The sequence below is a fragment of the Xenopus laevis genome, chromosome 1S (genome assembly GCF_017654675.1).
Source record: "Xenopus laevis strain J_2021 chromosome 1S, Xenopus_laevis_v10.1, whole genome shotgun sequence".
In the NCBI taxonomy this organism is placed as follows: Eukaryota; Metazoa; Chordata; class Amphibia; order Anura; family Pipidae; genus Xenopus; species Xenopus laevis.
This window is the reverse complement of record NC_054372.1, coordinates 130,395,312-130,418,762: the sequence shown is the minus strand read 5'-3', so window position 1 is coordinate 130,418,762 and position 23,451 is coordinate 130,395,312. Positions and strand designations below refer to the sequence as shown.

Sequence of the window (23,451 nt, the reverse complement as noted above, 5' to 3'; positions counted from 1 at the left end):
AAATCTATTTTAGCAGCATTAAAACTGTATAATACAGTTTACAAACCTAATTAAAAAAAAAAAAAGCACTCCTGATTAAAGGGGACCCGCCACCCAAAAAAATTGTTCCAAATCCTTTTTTTATCATGTTAGTCAAGCAAAATGAAGGTTAATTAAGCTGTATAAATGATTTGAATCTTGTTTCCATCAGTCTGGGAATTCATAATTATAGCAAGCAGGCAGGAGCCATTTTGTGGACACTGTTATTAAGACAAGCTTTGTATCGTCTCAGAATGTTGTTTGTGCACCAGAATGGGGGACCTGATGTCCATCTCCATGCCCTGGTTACACAATTAAACGGTGAAGAGAACTGGGGGAATGTGGGGAGAACAGTGACAAGTATGAATGGAAAGTGAAAAGTAATTGTCTGCCTAAGGCATAGAGGAGGGGCAAGCAATATTTGATTGACAGTTGAGATTTTTAAACGCGTTTACAACAGCTATGAATGCTTAATAAAAAAAAAATAGATTTCATGTTTAATTTTAAAAGGACTTTTATTATACAGCTTTTTAGGTCAGGGTGACAGGTCCACTTTAAACTGGCCATAGATTTTCAGATTTTAGCCTTGTATCAGATGAAGGATCAGACGCCACCAATCTCCCGACCTGCCACTAACGATTCATATTAAATAAATTAGCAAAAGAACAAATTGGACGATGTTCTGGCTGTGACAATACCTGTACAAAGTTATATCTGACAAATAGTAGTGACAGTCACACATTGATATTGTCAGACATTGCAATACATGCAAAGAAATAATCATTAGCCAACACAAAAGATTGGAAGATTCGGCCGAATACCAAATCCAAATCCTAATTTGCATATGCAAATTAGGGGCAGGAAAGGAAAAAGTGGAAAAAAATCGGTTTGCTTCCTTGTTTTGTAATAAAAAGTCTGGTAAAATCCCGCCCTCCCCACAATTTGCATATGCAAATTAGGATTCACACACACATATACATTCCTGCTAACCACCAAATATGGCTTCCCATTGGGAGATTTTTTTGGGGTGACAATCGCAAGTTTCAGATGGACCAAAGTGCTAAAGCTGGCAATTGGCCATTTTTTCTTTTTAATTATTTGCTGGCTTCTTCTGACTCTTTCAAGCTTTGTAATGAGGGTCACTGACCCCATATATATAAAAAAAAAATGCTCTGTAAGGCTACAAATGTATTGTTATTGCTTTTTATTACTCATCTTTCTGTTCAGGCCCTCTCCTATTCATATTCCAGTCTCTTATTCAAACCAGTGCAGGGTAGCTAGAGTAATTTGGACCCTAGCAACCAGATTGCTGAAATAGTAAATTGGAAAGCTGCTGAATAAAAATCGAAATAATTCAAAAGCGACAAATAATAAAAAATGAAAACCAATTGTAAATTGGCTCAGAAAACCATTCTCTACATCATACTTAAAGTTAATTTAAATGTGAACATCCTCTTAAAAAAACATAGAAGAAATAAACATTGCCAGCATTATCATAAATAATAAATCCACCAAAATGTACCCTTTATTCATAAAACAATGTGAAGGGCTTCTAATATTTCCTCTTTTAAGTCAAACATTCACTGGCATCATCTGTGCGTAGGGACATTATTGAGTCCGTGGGGTTGTAATGACATTAGAAATAGAGCTTCATCTAATTTTGTCCTGTCAAGGCTTTGACTTGGGTTTGCTTGGAGACACAGGGTTTGATTTTTTCTGCTGAAGAGGATTGTGGGAGAATGTCTGCCTCAGTGGCCCTGTAATAAATACAGTTACTGAGCATATGTTCCTTTCAAAGTTACGCAGCAATATACTGTATATATTTATTAAAAGGAACAAATGCATACAAAACAATCTATGTACACTTGCAATTCCAACATCTACCAAAAAAGAATCTAAGCTAAAGTCAATCTTACATATAGATCATTAATAAACTAGTGTGAAGACTAGTTTGCAAATGATATCCCTAGATTTTGTTTTGAACTCATCCATTATCTGTGTCTATAATCACAGTGGTCCCACCCTTTTATCCGTGTCTGGAATGAATACTGACCTTTAGCTGCTATATCCAGGTGGTGCTTAACGCTGCGCTCTCTCTCCTCCAGCTGTTGTGCTATCTGTGCATTCTTCCAACCTTAAACAAGTCATACATGATAAAAGTTTTATACACAGAATGCAATGCAGTTTTTTATGTGCATGGCATAACCACACCTACATCATTAACCTTCACCAATCAAAAAGCAACACTTTTGTTCACCCTTAAGTAAAGAGCCATATTCTGAGACAATTTGTAATTGGTTTTCATTGGTTATTGTATGTGATTCCCCAGTTTGCAGTTTCAACAATCTGGTTGCAAGGGACTCAATTACCCTAGCAACCATGCACTGATTTGAATAAGAGACGGGAATATGAACAGAAGAGGGCCTGAAAAGAAAGATGAGTAATAACATTTTTTTTTACATTTTTCGAGATCATTTGTCTTTTACATGGTGACCCCTATTTGAAAGTTGGAAAGAGTTGTAAGAAGGCGAATAATTCACTAAAAAAAAAAAAATTAAGACCAATTGAAATGTTGCTTAGAAATAGACATTCTAGAACATATTAAAAGGTGAACCACCTCTAAGTTTGTACTTAAAGTGATAGTGTCATGGGAAAAAATGTTTTTTTCAAAACACATGAGTAAATAGTGCTGCACCAGCAGAATGCTGCACTGACATCCGTTTCTCAAAAGAGCAAAATGATTTTTTTAATATTTGATTTTGAAATCTGACATGGGGCTAGTCATGTGACTTGTGCTGTGATAAACTTCAGTCACTCTTTACTGCTGTACTGCAAGTTGGAGTGATATCACCCCCCCCCAGCAGCCCATGAGCAGAACAATGGGAAGGTAACCAGATAGCAGTTCCATAACACAAGATAACAGCTCTCTGATAGATCTAAGAACAGCACTCAATAGTAAAATCCAGGTCCCACTTAGACACATTCAGTAACATTGAGTAGGAGAAACAACAGACTGTCAGAAAGCAGTTCCATCCTAAAGTGCTGGCTCTTTCTGAAAGCACATGACCAGACAAAATGACCTAAGATGGCTGCCCTCACACCAATATTACAACTAAAAAAAAATACACTTGCTGGTTCAGGAATGACATTTTATATTGCAGAGTGAATTATTTGCAGTGTAAACAGTGTAATTTAGAAATAATAACATCATAAAAATCATGACAAAGTCCTTTTAAATGAGAACAAAACCATATAACGTCTTAGGCATCTGCCTTCCCCCCCCCCCCCAGAAACCTCACCATGCTGGATCCCTGCTACCACTTTATGTGCTTGCAGTGCAGAGTGGGGTTGGTGGGATGCCATCTCTAACAACTTGCCTTAGTTTCCCAGCTCTATGGCAGCAAGTAGCAACCCGGTGTGTGCACAGCTAAAAGAAGGCAAGACCAGACAGGCTTCAACTATGCAAGCTTCTGGGGATAGAAATAGGAAGTCAAGGGCTGCCAACCCCCACTATTACCCCATCTGGCCATACATCATTCGAATGTAGGATTAGGGGCTCTTGCCTTTTGATATTTTTTTCCAGCTTTCTGATGCCAACAAGAAGCATGAGCAATTCAACCCCAAATCTGTTTGGCTACATCTTTCCAAGCATCTTAACTCCATAAAGATAGCCATTTTATTTACATGTAGTGGCAAATGGAGGAGTAATGGGTGCTCTGTTTCGTTTGGTTTGGGAAATTCTTGATGCATTGTTGCTGCGTGTTTTTTATATGTTTTATTTATAGACAGAATATGTTGCTAAACTACTGAACACAGGTGAAATGCAACATGCAGCATATCACCTGCATGCATTGGTTCAGTGCAGTGCCATGGGTACTTTCACTACAGAAATGATATTAAACTTTTTGGTTCCCTGTCAGGAACTGATAACTTGGGTTCCCATGCATCACACACCTGTGTGTAAGGGCCCTTATATAAATGTATTTTGTTCTCGATTAATATTAAACACATCCTGCAGTCTAATACATTAGCTGCTATCAAGAAACACCCTCTTTTACCTTTTTTGAGGTTCGTTATGAAACTCTCCTGTGCGGGCAGTGCAGATGGCTCATGTATGATCCTTTCAGGTATTTTTAGTTTTTTACGAACAGCTGGGATCTTCAGAAAGCCCACCTGGGCTAATGAGAAAACGTTTGATGCCACCCAGTATGTGAACACCGCCTGTTGAAGAGATGTTATGCAAAAGGGAACGTCAATACATAGGTAAGACAGGCAAGAAATCTCGAGAGGTTAGGGGAAATGTAAAGAAGCAGAAGCCATACGATTAAGTCTTGGTCTGCGATAATCTTTTTTCTATTGCAAGAAGAGGGACATTTTTATGTAATAAAAACAAAAATATATATATTTTGTAACATAAAAACAATTGAATTCTCATTTCAGAGATGTATTTTCACATAAGGAGGCATAAAGGCGTACTCACAGTGGGGAAGTTGATTGTAAGAGGCAAAATTATCAGTGGCATTACACGGAATACAGTCTTCATTATTTTTAGATTGGGGTTATCAACACCTGACTCTGCTCCCAGCTGAAACACAACAAATGTCTTACTTGTACATTCAATAAAAAGAAAGAAGTGGGGGGGAAAAAATAATATGAAAATTATGTAACCACATCTCCTTGAAATTTGCAGGAGGTGTCTGAATTACCTCCAGTACTCCCCACATAGTACAAGTTACTGTCAGGGGCAGTATATAGAAAGGATCAGCTGCAGTCAGGTCTGTGAACCACCACAGCCCCCCACTTTGCATACTGGGAACTGGAAGGTATGACATCTGTCGCAGAGCCATAAAAAACGAAATGAAAATGGGTGCCTAAAGGAGACAAGGTAAAATAAGATTAAGAGGTATGTATGACAGTAACATACAATACAAGTTTTTTCATGTGTGCTGCATCTCGAAAACTACTGCCATCCAGCTAAAATCTCACCTGAACTAGGGGCACCAAAAAGCCACGAAGTGGATTGACATCATGTTTCTTCTGATACAGAGTTAGGTCAGAGTATGCCTTAGAGACTAAAGATACATGGGAGATGGTAAGTTAGGTGCCCCTTCACAAACATTATTACACACGACAAGGAAAGAGTTCAAAGTGATAGAATTACATTTTTCCTGTCCATTTTCACAGAATTTTGTAAGGAGGGCTATTAAGGAAAAATTTAGTTTAATACTACTTCCAATAATTGTATTATTGCTCATTTGAGTTGCTTGCAGTTTTGAGACCTGTACTCTTAAAGAAGCCTATTTGTTATTTCTTAAAGCAATAAGGAAATGGATCTCACATGATGAAAGGGTCATGCACCTTTTACTCTACATTAAATATACAGTAGGCACTGTCTCAATGTTTTGTTTTAAATCTGTTTAAAATCTTCAGGCCCATAATAACAATGCTCAATTTTTGCTCTGTGTGCACTCTCCGGGGGCAGATTGAAAATTCGAATTTTGAATTCGAATTGTCGAGGTTTTCATGGCTAAAACTGTCAAAATTAGACTAGGGAATTGTTAAAATTTGATTTGAGTTTTTTAAAAATTTAATTTTCGAGATTTATCATACTCTGGACTTTTAAGAATTCAAGTTGGACTATTAGCCACCTAAAACCTGCCAAATTGCTGTTTTAGTCAATGGGAGACGTCCTGGAATCTATTTGTAGTTGTTTGCACCCTTCCTGACTTTTTTTTATAAGAAAAAACCTGAATCGAGTTTTTAAAACTCGAATTGAAATCGATTTGAATTCTACAAATTTTTACAGTTTTACAAATTAAATTTTTTTAATAAACTTACATGAATTTGAAATTCGACCTTTGATAAATGAGCTTTTGTAAAGTGTCATTTAAAGTAATATAGAATACTTTATCCATGTCCATGATTTTTGCAATGAAAAAAAAAAAAAAATTATTATATATATCTATATATATATATCTATATATATATATATATATATATCTATATATATATATATATCTATATATATATCTATCTATATATCTATCTATCTATATATATACCGTATATACTCGAGTATAAGCCGTCCCGAGTATAAGCCGAGGAACCTAATTTTACCTCCAAAAACTGGGAAAGCTTATTGACTCGAGTATAAGCCGAGGGTGAGAAATGCAGCAGCTTCTGGTAAATTTCAATCAAAAAATTGAGGGTTTCTGCTCCCATTGGAGGTGCCGGCGTCTCATTTTTGGATGCTGGCAATCATTCTTGGACGCCGGTGAATATTCTTGGAGACTATTCTTGGACGCCGGCGACTATTCTTAGGCACGGCGACTATTCTTAGACGTCGGCGACTATTCTTAGACGCCGGCGACCGTTTTTGCGCTTGACCCGAGTATAAGCCGAGGTAGCGTTTTTCAGCATATTTTGGGGGCTGAAAAACTCGGCTTATACTCGAGTATATACGGTATATATATCTATATATATATATATATATCTATATATATATATATATATCTATATATATATATCTATAGTACCGGCACTCACCTAATTCCAAATAAGTGCCGGGTGCTCCCCAATTTGGACATACAGAAGGTGGTTTTGGAAGCACTCACTAATAATTGTAAAAGTATCCGCACTCCAATACAAAAACATATAAATCGGGGTGCATAGTCACATCCAATATATAGAAAAATTATCTTAAGCCCGGCACACCCTTAAAAAATTATTTCAACTTTTATTTATCCTTGAGAAAGGTCCTAATGAGGACTGAAACCTTGGACTCTGGTACAATATACTGACAATAAAAGTTTTAGTTTTTTAAAGGGTGTGCCAGTCTTAAAGGGGAACTATCTCAAAAGTGGAAATTTAATATAAACTTCTTCATACTGAAATAAGAAACTTTCTAAATAATAATCAATTAAAAATGCTGTACTGTTTCTGAAATAATCAAGTTCACTGTCCCTCTCTCAGCATCTGTTTCTCTTCATTCTGTCTTCATGCAGCAGTTGGGTGTCAGATGAATGAACCAATATATCTTATAGGGGGCCTTCATTTCCTAGCAGATGTATTAGAGCTTACTCAAATAACTGATTCCAGTACAAACAAAATCTAATAAAATAACTGCATTTGCACAAATTCTGCATGTAGAAAGACAGGATTTCTGATGGTTTTAATAGAGTGAGCTCTAATACATCTTCTAGGCAAAAGGAACCCCCTTATAAGATATATTGGATCTAACAGTCTCTGAATATCTGACACCCAACTCCTGTATGAGGAGAGAATGAAGAGAAACAGATGCTGAGAGAGGGATAGTGAACATAAACTTGATTATTTCAGAAACGGTACAGAATGTTTCATTGACTGTATTTATAAAGTTCTTATTTCAGTATGATGAAGCTTATATTAAATTTTCATTTTCGCGACAGTTCCCCTTTTAGATAATTTTTCTATATATAAACACACACATACATATATTTATAGATAGATATTAGAGAACAATTGTAAGGTGTAATCTAATTAGCAAAATGTTACAGACAGGAAGCAAACAGATAACCTGCTCGCCAATACAATTGTGGTGAGCAGAAAGTCTTCGCTGATATAGACTATACTCTGAATGTTCTATTCTATTGTGCTGCAGAAAATACAATGAAAACATGTTCTTACATTGAAATTTGTTCCCAGATTGCTTGGCCTCATTTATACGGTTGGTAATTGAGCTGATCTGTGGCATGTGATTGTTGAGCTTAGCAGCTTCTCTCTGTCCTTTGACGATCAGAGGAAATACTAAAATACGGGCAAGTACTGTTCCTGGAGGAATAGGTTTGAAAGGATTTAGCATTACAAATGAAAGGATGACATTACATTACTTAAAGGGTATAAATAAACAAAGGCAATAAAGAAGTTATGTAATCTTCATCCCTTACCAGTTACTATTGCTCCCCACCAAGGTAAACCAACATCAACATTAAGGAACTCCAGAAAGTTCTGTATTAATCCAACAGGAGTGTAACCACCAAGGCCCAAATCAGATAGACTCAGATGTACAGCTTCAGGGAGTATGGCTTCAGAGACTGTGGGGGCTGACTCAGCAAGAGGTGGTGGCAAAACATTGTCAAATGCAGCAGAGGGCTGTAACTGTATCTCTGGTAGAACTTGGGCCTATAAAAGATAAAAGATGAGATATCAAGCAAAGAAGGCAACAGGAATTAAATAGAAAACTTTATAGTGGCTTGCAAAAAAGATATTCCTATCAGAACCTCCATAACAACTGGGAAAATATTTGAGATTTAAAGTGGCCATATGCGATAAGATCCGCTCATTTTGCAGGGTTACCAAACGAGCAGCTCTTTCTCCGACATGCCCACCAACGGCATGGCAATTATATGATCTTCCAGGCCTAGGGCCAAATGATCGGTTTATAACAAAGGAAATGGATGCAGATGAGACGAGGACCGCATCAACTAGCCGATGCGGTCCTCGATCACATAGAAAAATCAAACCTCCCTGATCGATGTCTGGCCAATGTTTAGCCAGAAATCGATCGGGGGGCGTGTCGGAAACCCCATACACGGGCAGATAAAGGACCAATATCGATTTGCCCGTGTATGGCCACCTTTAGACTCAGCCTGTTGCTATGACAGTTAATGGTGTGCTTTATCTTTGAAATTGACTTTTATAGTTACATAGTTAAATCTGGTTGAAAAAAGACCAAAGTCCATCAAGTCCAACCCCTCCAAATGAAATCCAGCATCCATACATACACACATTCACACCAACCCCTTTTTTTGCAAGAAAGTACTTTATTTGCTTAATTGGCCACAGAATAACACTGCCCAGAATTAGACAACTTGTTACCTACAAAACCCCCTAGATCCTTCTCATTTAAGGAAACTCCCAACACACTGTCATTTAATTTGTAACTCAAATTTATTAACATTAAACCTCATTTTCCAGTTTGCTGCCCAGTTTTCCAATTTAGACAAATCACTCTGCAAAGTGGCAGCATCAAGCATGGAACCTATAGTTATGCACAATTTAGTATCATCTGCAAAAATAGAAACAGTACTTTCAATGCCCACCTCCAGGTCATTAATAAACAAGTTGAAAAGAAAAGGACCAAGCTTAGATCCCCATGGTACTACACTAACAACACTGGTCCAATTAGAAAATGTTTTATTCACCACCACTTTTTGTAATCTATCTTTTAGCCAGTTCTCTATCCAGGTATAAATACAATATTCCAGGCCAATATTTCTTAATTTCACCAGTAACCTTAACTGTTAGAACTGCTAATTATACACAACTTTTCAATCAGCCTTGACTTTAATTATTTTTATGTTTTTTGAATTATTTACCTACTTCTGACTCAATTTGGGGTAAATTACCGCATATAAAAACAAATGGTCTCTAGGGCTAGACATTTATAGTTATTGCTACTTTATATTACTCATCTTTCTATTCAGGCCCTCTCCTACCTATATTCCAGTCTCTTATTCAAATCATTGCATGTTCACTAGGGTAATTTGGATCCTAGCAACCAGACTGCCAAAATTGCAAACTGGAGAGATACTAAATAAAAAGCTTAACAGCGCAAAAACTACAATAATCAAACGAAAACCATTTGCAATTGTCTGAGAATACCATTCTACATCATACTAAAAGTTAATTTAAACATCAACCCTAAGGAATTCCTTACGTAGAAAGGTTGTCCTTTCCATTGAAGGGGATTTCCTACAACCAAACAAAACGGCAGACTAAACCACTAGTATCACCCTAGTTTTCTTAGGCAAATAAATCACTGACAGGGAGTAGTACACTCTAAACACTAATTTCCCACAGAAATAGTCAGTTATATCAGTTGCTTCTTTTAAATCTTCTCCATCTGTAATCATAAGATAATGGTTTCACAGTCAGCACCCTTCACCTCCAAATTGCTTTAACCTGATGCACGTCCAACGGTTTCCACCTCCAATCTGTTCAATCAAACCACATTAGTTATTGACGGCACCAGTCAGTGGTTTCTTTTCTTAAAATGCCTTTATTAGGACCCCAAACATTTGGTCTTTTTTCAAGCCTTTTTCAAGCCTTTTTCGGCTTGAAAAAAGACAGAGAATGGTCTGACACTTTGTTTGGGGTCAGAGCCCATGTCCTAATAAAGGCATTTTAAGAAAATAAACCACTGATTGGTGCCTTCAGTAACGAATATCATAAGATAATGGTACATGTGAAGTTTTCTCCACTAGAAGGATTGAAGACAAATTCCCTCCGAACTGCCATGTTGTAGTAAGCACTGACAGGAATAGATCTGTATGCCAATGTGCACATGGGTTAGATCTTGGCTGTACACTTGAGCTGACAAGAGTTTACATATTAACCATTTTTTCAGGTACACACTTGAACCAATCCCTACAATATGAACAAACATTGTTTATTACCTCGTCGGCAGCTCCAGTCACTGTGCTTTGGTGACGAACACTTGTTACTACAAACAACTGTTTTATTCCAGGCGAGCGGATTTTGTGCAAACACTGTGAAGCTGGACATTTGTGATACTGTGAGGAAACAATAATAGGAGTTACTTGCAGAAGATATTTCAATTAAAGTTTACTATACCAATCTATCTAAAGAACCATAACCATTTTCCTGAAAAAATCTGGAATAGTCATTACTGCCAGTGACGTTTAGCCCCTTTCCACTGGCCCCCATGACTGGATTGCTGTTGACATCAACCCAAATTCTCGCACAAGAAGCAACGCACTGGCCATTACAGGGCTCAGTTATGACACACTGGGGTCCCACATCACCCATGAATTATATGAGACCAAGCAGAAGAGTGCAAGCCTTGAGCTGGTGCTACTGCAAATGTGCCAAGTTGAATGCTAGCAATGCATGGCTTTATAAGAGAAATCACTTGATACACAGTCATGACCCCAAATAGCGCCTATAAACTAGGAATGCACCGAATCCTTCTGGCTGGCCAAACCAAATCCTAATTTGCATATGCAAATTAGGGGCGGGGAGGGAAATTGTGTGACTTTTTGTCACAAAACAAGGAAGTAAAAATGTTTTCCCTTTCCCACCCCTAATTTGCATATGCAAATTAAGATTCGGTTCAGTATTCGGCCGAATCTTCCGCGATTTGGTGCATCCCTACTATAAACATTATCAATTAAAAAAAAAAAGCTATTGTCCCTTTAATACACCCAAATTTCATACTTGAATACAGATGTTCAAATGCCTACTGTTATAGTTGTTGGTAAACAGCCTCTCATATAGCTAGGGTTGCCACCTTTTCTGGAAAAAAATACCGGCCTTCCTATATATTTATCTTTTTTCCCTATTAATAACATTGGGATCAACCATCATTTTTACTGGGCAGTAGTGATGTGCGGGTCGAAAATTTATCAACCCGCACCCGACCCTAACCCGCCCGATCCCTACCCGCATCCGACCCGGGCCCGCTGCTCCCCTTTATTTATAGACCCGTCTGCCCTGAAGTGATGTCACAAAAGGGGCGGGGCAGGTGGAAGTCTATAAATTCCGGTGCCGGAAGCCAGCAGTACTAGGTTGCGGGTGGGGAGAGCAGGAGAAGAGCTCGAACTGCACCTGCCTGTGACCTCCGCATTTTGTCCAGGGGTCAGCCTGAACCCGTCCGACCTGCGGGCCTCTGGTCGGCCCGCACATCACTACTGGCCAGGTGGCAACCCTACATATAGCTAAAGCCATTCCCTTCTGAACAACATATAGGGGGTCTATTTATCATGCTGTGAAATGAAACATTAACGGTGATGTTGCTCATAGCAACGAATCAGATATTTGCTTTTGTTTTCTAACTGTTGCTATGAGCAACATCACCGGTAATGCTTCATTCCACTTTTTACACGGCATGATGAATAGACTATATGTTGTTCAGAAGGTTATGGTTTTCGATTTCTTGCACATTATAAAGCCAAAACAATCCCATCTTATTTGAGCTGTGGCCTGACAGCACATCATCTTAAAACAAATGTCCACAAAGGTATGGTAGGGAAGGTTGGCTGGTGATAGATATAAAGAAATGGTAATGAAATACAAATGCTGACCAATGAGCAGAACTATACACCAAACGTACGGTCAATAGACTGAACTTGTTGTTGCTGTGACTATAGACTGGCAGGGACATGGGCTTCCACAGAGGTCACTCATACAGCTCACTGACATGTCAAAGCCACAAAGCGTACAGTTAACTGCCGGAATGCCAATTCTGTTGTCGTCATTTGTCTTACCCTTCTCTCCGTTCTCTGTGGAAGCAAACGGGCTCCGCGCCTGAGTAAAGCCCGACATGCCACTTCTACACTGAGCGCTGCCATTTTTTTCCCAGTGACGTAAGAAGACACGGAGAGGACTAATGAATTCTGCGCCTGCGCAAACGGATGTCCCCGAACGTGCTCTGCGTAGGGTGTCTGGGAGAAAGGGACTGTGTGGTAAAACCCTGCTAAGCATTAGTAGGAGCAACAGGAGTTTGCTGACTCCTAACATGTAACGAGGGACTATTCCTCTACAATTAATCTTCGATATTTAATAGCGCTTATTCTAAGCAGGTTTGCAACTTGATTTAATTCGCCTTTAAAGTTTGCCTCTAAGCTGCCTGCAGTTGAAATAGCTAAATGACTATCAGGGCACTGACTGCACTTTCGATGCTTTTCTGGGGTTGATATAAAATTGAAATGTCTTATTGGTTGCATTATTACTCCATTCTACGGCAAAAACACTGAAAGGCGAACCCTAAATTAGTATAGGACTGTCAATACAGTGGCAGCTCCCCCAGGCAACTGTTACACTACACACAGGGCTCACACAATAATACTATATATCATACACACCAGGGTTGCCAGGTCTCATTTTCAAAACCAACCCAAAACTAGCAAAGAGGCACTTCCAAAAATAGCTAAAAAAATAGCACAATATGAGGATTGAAAAAAAATAAGCCTTTTTGAATTTTTTCACAAATTATCCCATGGAGCAGAATCGGACAGATTCGTGCATCACCAGGGGCGCAGGGCCGGATTTACGTAGTGGGCGCCCCTAGGCTCACTGCCGTTTGTCGCCCCTGTCCCCTCCCCTTTATTTGTGCATATTTTCATCATCTGGACCGGATCACTGGGGATTGGCGCATGGGAATTTAAAAAATGATTGTATGTCCAGTGTTTTTGAACCAATGTGGGTGTGGTTGGACAGCATGTAGGTGGCCTTTCCACAAATCCAGGCCTGCAGGGGCGTAACTACACAGGGGGGCCCAGGAGGTATAGGGGCCCCATAAACCCTTAATACATATACAACTTCAATAAATATTGTTAAAACAGGTCAACCTCTAGACATTTTGGTGGCCAGCAGATTTATTTTTTGAGGAAAGTCACTGGAAAATGCAAGAATGCTTAAGAGGGACGGAAGACTGGGGCACAGAGCCCAAAATCTGGTAACTCCCGACTTCTACACGAGGCAGTCCCATTGCATGCTGGGTATTGTAGTCTTACATTAAACTTGAATATACACTGGTGTGCTCAAATCCTACAGCCAAAATAAACTTTTAAATTAAGTATATTTATTTCCTCTAACGCTCACCCTTGTCTGGGGTGGGTCCGGGAGCACATGCCCCAGACCTTTCGCTTAATTCACAGTATTCAATATGCATTAAATGGTAACAGGTCACTCACCGCTCCAGACCCCTGCCCCGGGTGCAACGCCCTGAACCCACAGCTTTGGGAGACTCTCACAGTCAATATAGAACCATTTTAGCGTGCACTCTATGAATCATCAGGCAGCGGTGAAGTTAAAAAGCAATTTATTTACCAAACAATTCTCTTCCTAATGCGTTTCGTGTGATCCCACACGTACTCATAGGAATAATTAAACTTTACACACATTTCATTTAAATAGCATTGGGAGTTCACGTCACTATTGACGTGTTTCCTCCCACTTGTAACCCTGTTGGGTAAAAATTAGCTTAACACCCATTTTAATCATGTTATCAAAATTTCAAATTGCTTTTCAAATGAAATGTGTGTAACGTTTAATTATTAACATCCCTTGGTGTCAGAGTTACACTCTACGTGTGGTGCTTATGTGATAGCACGGGACAAACCTGAGCCACTCCGCAGTGGTATTAGTAGAGACTGGGTACCTGGTACTTATTAGTGCAGTGCCACCACCTACAGGTGGCCCCACTAGGACACAGTAATAATGCACACACAGTATTTGGTAAACTGAATAACTGTTTATTGAAAATAAAAGTAAGTAAAGGGAAAACTAATACATACAACACTCCTGACAAGTGGCCATGGGGCCTCACTAACTAACTAGGACCAGCACAAACTATCTCTCTAACTAAAGTCCCAGACACACAGTCTGTGCAATCTTCTTTTTGCTATGGATAATGACAATACTCACATGCCAGGCCCTTAGGATACTGTACAACGCAGGGTGACTCCACCCCCTTTGGATGCTCTGATGGGAATCTCCTGCTCGTTGCTCCTCTTTTTTCCTGCTTGGGTGCTATTCTCATTTTAGCAATGCAAACAAATCGTTCAATAGAGGTGTTGGATAGCTACTATCTTGTTAGCACTGCAAACACAACCCATGTTGTGGTGTAAAACAATGGAAAGGGAAGTAACAATAGCTGTCTCAAAGCGGTTCCATCCTGAAGTGCTGGCTCCTTCTCAAAGCTCAGGATCAAGTACAATGCACTGAAATGGCTGCACCAATATTACAGCTAAAAAAATAAATTTGTTCTTTCATTCATCTCCTTTTGCTTGGGTGAAATTAGTGCACTTCTGTTGACTTGTCATTTTGACTTGTCCTGGGCGATGAGCATGCACAACAGCTTGTGAACGTTAGGACGATGCAACTTATTGAATGGCAGCCATGATATTGCTGGGAATCAGAATTTCAATGACGCTGTACTGCTTTCTTGTTACATTTTAGTTAAAATTGTTATAACCGTCAAATAAACAATGCTGAGAAAAATCTTTTGGAAAATGTTTTTGTGTGTGCGTTTTTCATTTTCCTTTAAGGTGTGTCTCCATAACCCCCTTTAAAAAGTGAAATGTTGTTCTACAATAGACAATAGCAAAATTGGTGCTTAATTTGCTCTTACTACTAGAAGATTCTTTAACATTTTGTATTCTTTTTATCCCAATATATATAAAAAATGAAATCATTACCTATTTTTTTTTCATATAAATACATTTTATGCTATTTCGTGAATATACAACTGATTTGAAAAACCCAAATGAGTTAAGATTACTTTGTCTCCTTATGTTTTGCCAACCAATTTCTGTGTAATTTGTAAAACATCAATAAAATATAAATTACAAAAAAAATGAGTGTATATTGATGCGAACACATGTCAAATTGTGTATGTGTGTAAATAAGTGTGTGTTAAGGTCTGTAAGACTTACCTGGGGTCTGTAGGCTGGCAGCAGACACTGAAGGAAAGCTGAATTGCATGGAGGGTGGCCATATACTCCAAATGGCAGGGGGAAGTGGTATTGGGGAGTTTAGGAAGTACAGACAACAGCAGAATGTCTTCAGTGAATACATGACTATTATTAGATGAAAATCCTGACTTTATCAGATTATGCAGCATAGATAAATATGTCAAGAAACAACTTCAGTAACATCTGCCATTGACTTTTACATACCTCGACAGGTAGGAAATAAAGTATATTTGGATTTTTAGCAGATTTGGGGTATAATAAATCTTTTTTTTATTTTTCCATAAAAAATTCAAGTTTTCCCCCTAAAAAACTTGACCAGAAAAAAATCAAGGTTTAAAAATGGGCCTCCTAAACTGACCCACTGGTGCTTTAATGTACTTTACAAAGATCAAATGACAAGTTTCTAATAAATAACTATTGTATGTGATGATGTACCATCTGTCCACTTTAAAAATCTTAATCTAATTACAATATACTGCTTGCAAATTTTCCCAGATTTTTATTTGCTAAATACATAACATGAATATAATAACATGATTAAATCTAAGGCCAAAAAGCCTTTTGCACTGATATCCAGTTGTGTCAAGATGCGCTATGCTGCCCCATGATTAAAATACATTTAAATACTAAAAAAACACAGGACTGTTTTGCAAAGAGTAAAGATTGCTGCTAACTAAGTGAATGTCCGGTACAAGACAACACTGCGTTCCTTATACTCATATACATTATATTTAATAATGGGGCACTCTTTGTAATATATTCATTGTACCATTGCTTATACAAATAATACACAAAAATATACATGTTATGATGGCATCATTCCTATATTGAGAATGGCTACTGAATACGGATTGGCGAATCTGTGCCATTTCGCTTTGCTGAAAAATTCACAAATTTACTGCAAATTTCACAAAACAACGAAAAATTCACGAAACGCATTGAAGTCAATGGGCGTCAAAATAATTGTGACAATTTTTATACGTGCAACTATTTGGGCAAAATGTGGAAATTCACCTTGAATTTGTGTCCTTGAATACTACTGAATAAACACACTCTTATCATGGTAATAAAACCCACTGCACTTTATTCTTCAACTTATTTGAATTTAACTGAACTCAGCAACCATGATCTCACTTGCTAATATAACTGTCCTGCCTTGGGCTGCTTGGGTGATGTCATAATGCTCTGAATCTCACAGCTGTTGGAAAAAACATTTGTCATTGTGATGTCATAATGGACAAAGTCAAGGTGTACAGCTGCAGCCCTGAGATTTCTCATTCTTGATCAGGAGACTGAGGTGAGTAGATCTCCATTTATTTGGGAGAAAACTTTATTAAAAATAATCATTTTATACTGGTACAGTGTGCGCTTTCAGACTGCTAGTGGTATCATGAATATTTTAGAAATTTAATTCATTGACTAAAATTGATTCTGGGGGAGATAGCCTTCCTGTAATATGGAGCTTTCTCGATAACAGGTTTCCGGGTAATGGATCCCGTATCTGTATATGTATATATAAGCACACACTCACACACACACATAGATATATGTATATATAGTCCACAAGGTAGCCAGCACTCTCGAAAAATAGTATAAATTGCCTGGGAGCAGTATCAATAATTACAATTCATATTCGGCAAGTAAGATCTGCACTCTCAGGTTCTAAGTAAAATTATAAAGAGTTTTATTGTTACATACGAGACTGATGTTTTGGCCTCCTCCGAGACACGCCAGTCTCGTATGTAACAATAAAACTCTTTATAATTTTACTTAAGACCTGAGAGTGCGGATCTTACTTGACGTATATATATATATATATATATATATATATATATATATAAACAGGGATATTACGTACAGGGATACATACAGGGATATCACATATAACAAAGTATTTGGATTATTAATGGTTTTCTTTTTTTCTCTCCACAGAAAGAATTTTTTTTTTGAGATCAAATACAAACAAAATCAAAATGTGGAAAGCAATTTGCAAATGCTTTTGCTTTCGCAAGGTAAGGACGTTGGTTTTTCTACTATAACATGACATATTTGATTTAGTGAATAACTTCAAGGGGGGAGATGATGAGATAGATTGCTCACAGACTGACTGCTCCTCAATATATCTGTATTGTGCTACAGTCACTAGTGCTGTTTCCATTCATATATGTTATATGATTTGGCTTTAGTATAGGGCAGGGCTGTCCAACTGGTGTCCCCCCTTGTGTGGCCCCCACCTACCTGCTGTGTCTGCTTACCATGTGTAAGATTTAAATGGTATCACTACAGAGATTAACTGGCCCCTGCGTTGTTTAAACCTCAAATTCAGACTTATCCCCTATATTGTTTACACCCCTAAAGCCCTGTACTGTTCACACATAAGACCCAGACTGAAACTACTGATAACTCAAAATAATATCTTATGATTTTAAGGGTTTGAATTCAGCTTCACCAAATCCAAAAATTAAACTAAAATTTCATCTATTATGTGATTTTTTACAATCAAAAGCATACTGCTATCTACATATATGTGTTTTCTATTAACTAAGGGACGTTGGATTTATATCATTTATATAATTATAGTTTTCCTATTTGCTCATTTCTTTTTTGTGATTAAACTTTTTTTTGTCTTCATTAGAAAAAAATTAACCATCAATCAACTAAAGAATCTGTTACGGTAAGTGATGAAGAATTGAACAACATCAAAAGAAGTGACACAATTTTCCTATTTGTTTCATATCAAAACCAGATAATTCCTTGATTATCTGATTTTTACAAATATTTCGGATTTTTCATCCGATTTTCATAAATTTTTTTGGATTTTTCACCTGAAAACTTGGGGGTATTGCACGAAACCCAGCACACATCAAAAAAATCATTAAGTTCTCCCATTTACTTATATGCAAACTCGACAGGTCTGACATCCCAGATTTTCATATTCAGATATTTCCATCCTCTGGGTTTAATAAGTTCCGGAAAATTTGTCATTTTTTAAAAGTCCAATTTTATAAAAAAAATAAATCCCTAATTTCTCGTGATTTTTGCATTCGGAGTTTAGTAAATAACTCCATAAGGGTCAAATTTCTCAAAATGTGAGTTTAGAGTTTAATAAATACAAACTCACCCACATTCTATTCAGTCCTATGGGATTTTTAGCATTGTATTCATCAATAGGTAAAAGTTAAACCTCACCATTTGATAAATACGGTTCTAAAAACCCCATGGGAATAAATAGAATGTGGGTGAGTTTTTATTTATTAAAATCTTAACTCCCATTTTGATAAATCTGCCCCTTAATGTCATTTAATAGTGACATTCAGCTACAGAATTATTCATTACCATTTCCATAGATGGCACATTTCATAATGGCATTGACTTTATTGTTAAAACTGTTTTCTTTGTTGATGAAAACTCATTCTCTCCTGTCAAAAGATGCAAAAATACCTTGATTTTGCATTATCAGAATAAATCACTATACTGACTGTGCATTTATTTAGTCATTATTATTATTATATCATAATTACTCATATTAGTTATATCTAATCAAAAGCATATTTTTCCAAAACAAGCCACACTCCTTTAGTGATAACTAAGAATAATTGATAGGCCTTTAATTGCATGAAGTAACACCACCATTTTTTCACTCAACCAGGAGAAAATCATTGAGGAACGTCATGAGATTACCATCTGCCTGGTAAGCAATAAATGAGTTGCTATCAAACAGACCTTATGGGGCTGATTCACTAAGGGTCGAATATCGAGGGTTAATTAACCTTCGATATTCGACTAGGAATTAAAATCCTTCGACTTCGAATATCGAAGTCGAAGGATTTAGTGCAGATCGAAGGATCCTTCGAATCGAACGATTCGAAGGATTTTTATCCATCGATCGAACGATTTTCCTTCGATCAAAAAAAGCAAGGAAAGTTTATGGGGACCTTCCCCATAGGCTAACATTGAGTTCGGTAGCTTTTAGATGGCGAACTAGGGGGTCGAAGTTTTTTTTAAAGAGACAGTACTTCGACTATCGAATAGTCGAATGATTTTTACTTCGAATCCTTTGATTCGAAGTCGTAGTCGAAGGTCGAAGTAGCCCATTCGATGGTCGAAGTAGCCCAAAAAAACCTTTGAAATTCGAAGTTTTTTACCTTCGAATCCTTCACTCGAAGTTAGTGAATCGGCCCCTAAATGTTAACTTTCTTTAAATGTTGTGCTTACGCAATATTATGAATGATTAGATTCCTGGGTCTGCCCCCCCCAGCCAAGTTCCAAAAAGCTCCAAAAGTGTGTAACCACATTTTGACATGAGAGCTGTTAGCTCAATGCTCCCCATTGGAACATCACAATATTCCTAGAGATGAGCACTGATCTAACAGTATCTTATATCATTGCTATTAACCAGGATAACCTGGTGATACTCTGCAAGAAAGCAGAAAAGAATTGGTATAAAGCCATGGGTCTGACCTCGGCATAGTTGATTGGGCAAAATGGTTACTATTAATGGATACAGAACAATTTACCATTTAATATGCTGTTTAAAGAACAGCTATCTATAACCAATGAACCCCAAATATGTGATATAAATAAGATTTGCACCCACATTTGGATCTATAATAGTTATCCCCTTGCTCCCCCCCAATACATACCAGAGATATGTGGCTCTAATCTGTTTTCCTCTCAACCTGTTGGCAATGCCACTTGTCAGGTAGGTTGCACAGAAACATAAAATTGATAGTAATAGACATGTTTTTATCAAGTGGGTTCATTATACATTTTCTCTCCTCTAAAAGGAAACGGCGCAGGAATCTGTTGCTAACACCTGCCAGCCTGAAGACGCTGAAAATGAGCAAGTGAATGCTGAAATCAACTGTGAGAACCTCGAAGCCTTCAATGAGGTATGAACAGAAAGATCTAATTAAACCTTTATATTAATTTATTATTTCCTGAAACGCATATAAATACTTACAGTGGACTTGTGCCTTATGAATCAGGTGAAAGCAATATTTTCACACTGAGACTTGTAGAATAAAAATCCCACATACAAAATAAAAACACAGGGAATGCATTACATACACAATGTACTGACATTATCTCACTTAAACTGTAAGCCCTATGGGGTAGAGTCCTCCATCCTTTTGTCTCCTTGACACTGAGCATTTAATTAGTATTATAATTATATTTTATATTTATGTGAATTGTATTTCTAATAATGCTCTTTTTTTCCCAAAACCAGGACCAATCGGAAGAAAACCTCTCTCAGGTAAGCAGAAATGGACAGAAATGAATCCAAACATACTTTATTTTTTATGCATTGTGTTACAGTGCAATATACACTTCGAGCTATAAAAATTTTGGGTTTTTGACCTTTTTTGCTGTCTTTACCAGGAGGAAAAAGATATGGTGCAGGAGCAGAGAGCTAATGACAGCCACTGCCAGGTAAGCAGAAAATAACCAGAGAAATTATGTTTTTTAAAAAAGGACAAAGCCAAACATAACAATAATTCACCCTGCTCCTGCACTACTCCACTTTCTTCCCTTACTTATTGACACAAACATAGAAGTTTGAGTGTTGCAGTTCTTTAAAATCAAGGGTTCAGTTAATCTAAAAATACATTTTCTTTATCCTAAATAGGAGATAGCAGAGGAATCAGGCACTAACACCTGCCAGCCTGAAATATCAAACATCCATGAGGAGCAAGTAAACGCCCACAACAGCCAGGTAGGCCTTAAAGTCTTTAAAAAGGTTTGAGCAGAATTATTTAATTAAAACTTTTCATTAGTTTGTAGTTAAATGGTATATGCTTCTGTATAATGAGCTGCTCTCATCTCAGAGACTGATGTATTTGCTTGTAGCATGAATTTATACATGTCTAAATGGTTTCTCAAAACATACATACAAATAAAATACATACATATATATATATATATATATATATATATATATATATATATATATATATATATATATATATATATATATATATATATATATAGCTTACTCTTCTGTATAGAGCTCCACAGGAGGACTGAGTTATATAACATCATGCCTAATGTTGATTTCTTAATGTCTTTTATTTCTTCAGGATGACAAGGTGGAGGTCCCTGGTATAATGGATATTTTGGAGCCACTGATGAGCATTTGTGTAAAACCAAATGCATATGAACCACCAGCGCTGTCAATACAGAGCACAGAAGAACCATCTAACAGGTATTGATTTGTGTTATATTCTCTTGTTTTGGCTCAGTTGCTTATTTATAGAACAATATTAGTATTGCCTGATTTACACCTTATGTAAAGGCGATTCTCCTCATTTTCCTTTTCATTAGAGGATATTATTCATAACTGGCCAATACCCTCTGCTAATTGTATGCCACAGAAAAGTCAGGACTATATGAACATGAACAAACGTAACTTACCTTTTCATTCTATTATTTTTCAGCCCTGTTGAGCCCAGATGCCCCATCGCACTTGAACATTTCGACCTGGGACAAGTGTTGGGAGAAGGTGGATTTGGAACGGTAAGAGTCTTTAGATAATTAGGTTTAAGTTACTATTAATGTATCCAGAGTAATTCAACTTGCTGTCTTCCTCCAGGTGGTCCTGGCCAAGCACAAGAACACCAAAGAACTATGTGCCATCAAGGCCTTGAAGAAAGAAGAAATCTTAAAAAAGGGAAATATGGACAGGTCAGTGGGGAAATGTTATTTTTGACCATCTCTGTGACATCATATTTTTTTTTTACTTAATATGTAGGACAGTTTTATTATATTTTATTTTGTATGTTTTCGCATACATTCTTGTGAATTTGGTTATTTTCTGTTGCATTGCCCTGTGTCTATTCATAAGGATAAGTGTACTGTTAGCTCGTATGGGTCTCACATGGTGATAATGTGATGATTTACCCCACAGTGTCTTCAATGAAAAGAAAATCCTTCAGAGAATAAGTGAAGCTGAACACCCGTTCCTGGTGTCATTACATGGAACCTTTCAAACGGATTCTCACTTATTTTTTGCAATGGAATATCTACCTGGAGGTGACATGTTTGATTTCCTCACATCTGTAGAATTGCAAGAACCAGATATCATGTAAGTAGAATGGAAATGGGGGGAGGTTTCAAGGGTTTCAGGGTAGCATTACCACAGCATATATCATTAAAATATAATGTATCACAACCAAAGATATGGCTATGATACAGACCTTCCTTCTCAATTTGTTCACCTAGTTTCTTACACATAGTTTCTATATCAAGAAAAAATTACATACTGACTTTTATTTTTTCTCTATTCAGGTTTTACACCGCATGTATAGTGCTTGGCCTGGAGGCATTACACAAGATGGGCATTTTCCATAGGTAAGTACTAATATCAATAAATCATCTTTATTACAAAAAGAGCTGGTAACACCACCTCACTTGTTGCTAACAAAGACTAAGTATTTGTATATACTGTAGTTTGTATTTCTACTAAACTATTTTCTTTGTTTTAATTCAGAGATCTAAAACTTGAGAATTTGATGTTGGATCAAGGCGGATATCTTAAAATCATTGATTTCGGCCTCAGCAAAGACAGTAAGTGTTGTTCTGGACCATACATAGCATGAGTTCAGGTTTTATTGGTCTAAAATTTGCTTTCAACTGGCCTACTTCCTTGGGGTGCCAAATAAAGTCTGTGATTCTTATGTTGACTGGCAGCATATAGAAGGCCACTGGTTGGGCATTACTGCCTGGGTTTAGCATTTTTATGTGTCATTACTCTCAACTTGCAGATTTTCTGGGGATATGTGTCAGCCTGGGATATATAGACTATAACTCGTTACTATGGGTAAAGGTGTCTGGGAGCCAGTCTCTGGGTATGTACACTGACCAGGTTTAAGAAAAAATATTTTTGTAGGCTTCTCTAATATACTCATATTGTTATTAGCATTAAACAATAGTGCTATTTTTTTTAAATATAATTTAA

General features: G+C 37.3%; 1 protein-coding gene across 2 annotated transcripts; it reads right to left on the bottom strand.

The window, feature by feature from the left end:
- Nucleotides 1–1,525: 1,525 nt before the first annotated feature.
- On the bottom strand, nucleotides 1,526–12,478 carry LOC108704939 (mitochondrial inner membrane protein OXA1L-like). 2 transcript variants are annotated; one of them, XM_041580192.1, is made up of 10 exons: nucleotides 12,285–12,478; nucleotides 10,455–10,571; nucleotides 7,944–8,178; nucleotides 7,684–7,827; nucleotides 5,005–5,090; nucleotides 4,725–4,889; nucleotides 4,499–4,603; nucleotides 4,077–4,239; nucleotides 2,072–2,152; nucleotides 1,526–1,775 (listed from the first exon to the last, which is right to left on the bottom strand). In XM_041580192.1, the coding sequence occupies exons 1-10, from the start codon at nucleotides 12,366–12,368 to the stop codon at nucleotides 1,687–1,689; spliced, it is 1,269 nt and encodes a 422-aa protein (XP_041436126.1). In that variant the 5' UTR covers nucleotides 12,369–12,478; the 3' UTR covers nucleotides 1,526–1,686. The 2 variants fall into 2 exon arrangements, with proteins under 2 accessions (XP_041436126.1, XP_041436125.1); XM_041580191.1 differs by lacking the exon at nucleotides 12,285–12,478 and adding an exon at nucleotides 11,262–11,388.
- Between the last annotated feature and the right edge of the window lie 10,973 nt (nucleotides 12,479–23,451).

Bases quoted from the DNA above. Each gene is read 5' to 3' on its own strand.
- LOC108704939 (XM_041580191.1), bottom strand. From the start codon at position 11,369: ATGTTATTAATAGGGAAAAAAGATAAATATATAGGAAGGCCGGTATTT. The intron at 10,572-11,261 runs GTAGGCATTTGA...GTTTCCTCACAG, and splicing joins GTTTACCAACAACTATAACA to TATCACAAATGTCCAGCTTC. The intron at 1,776-2,071 runs GTCAGTATTCAT...TATTTATTACAG, and splicing joins CCTGGATATAGCAGCTAAAG to GGCCACTGAGGCAGACATTC.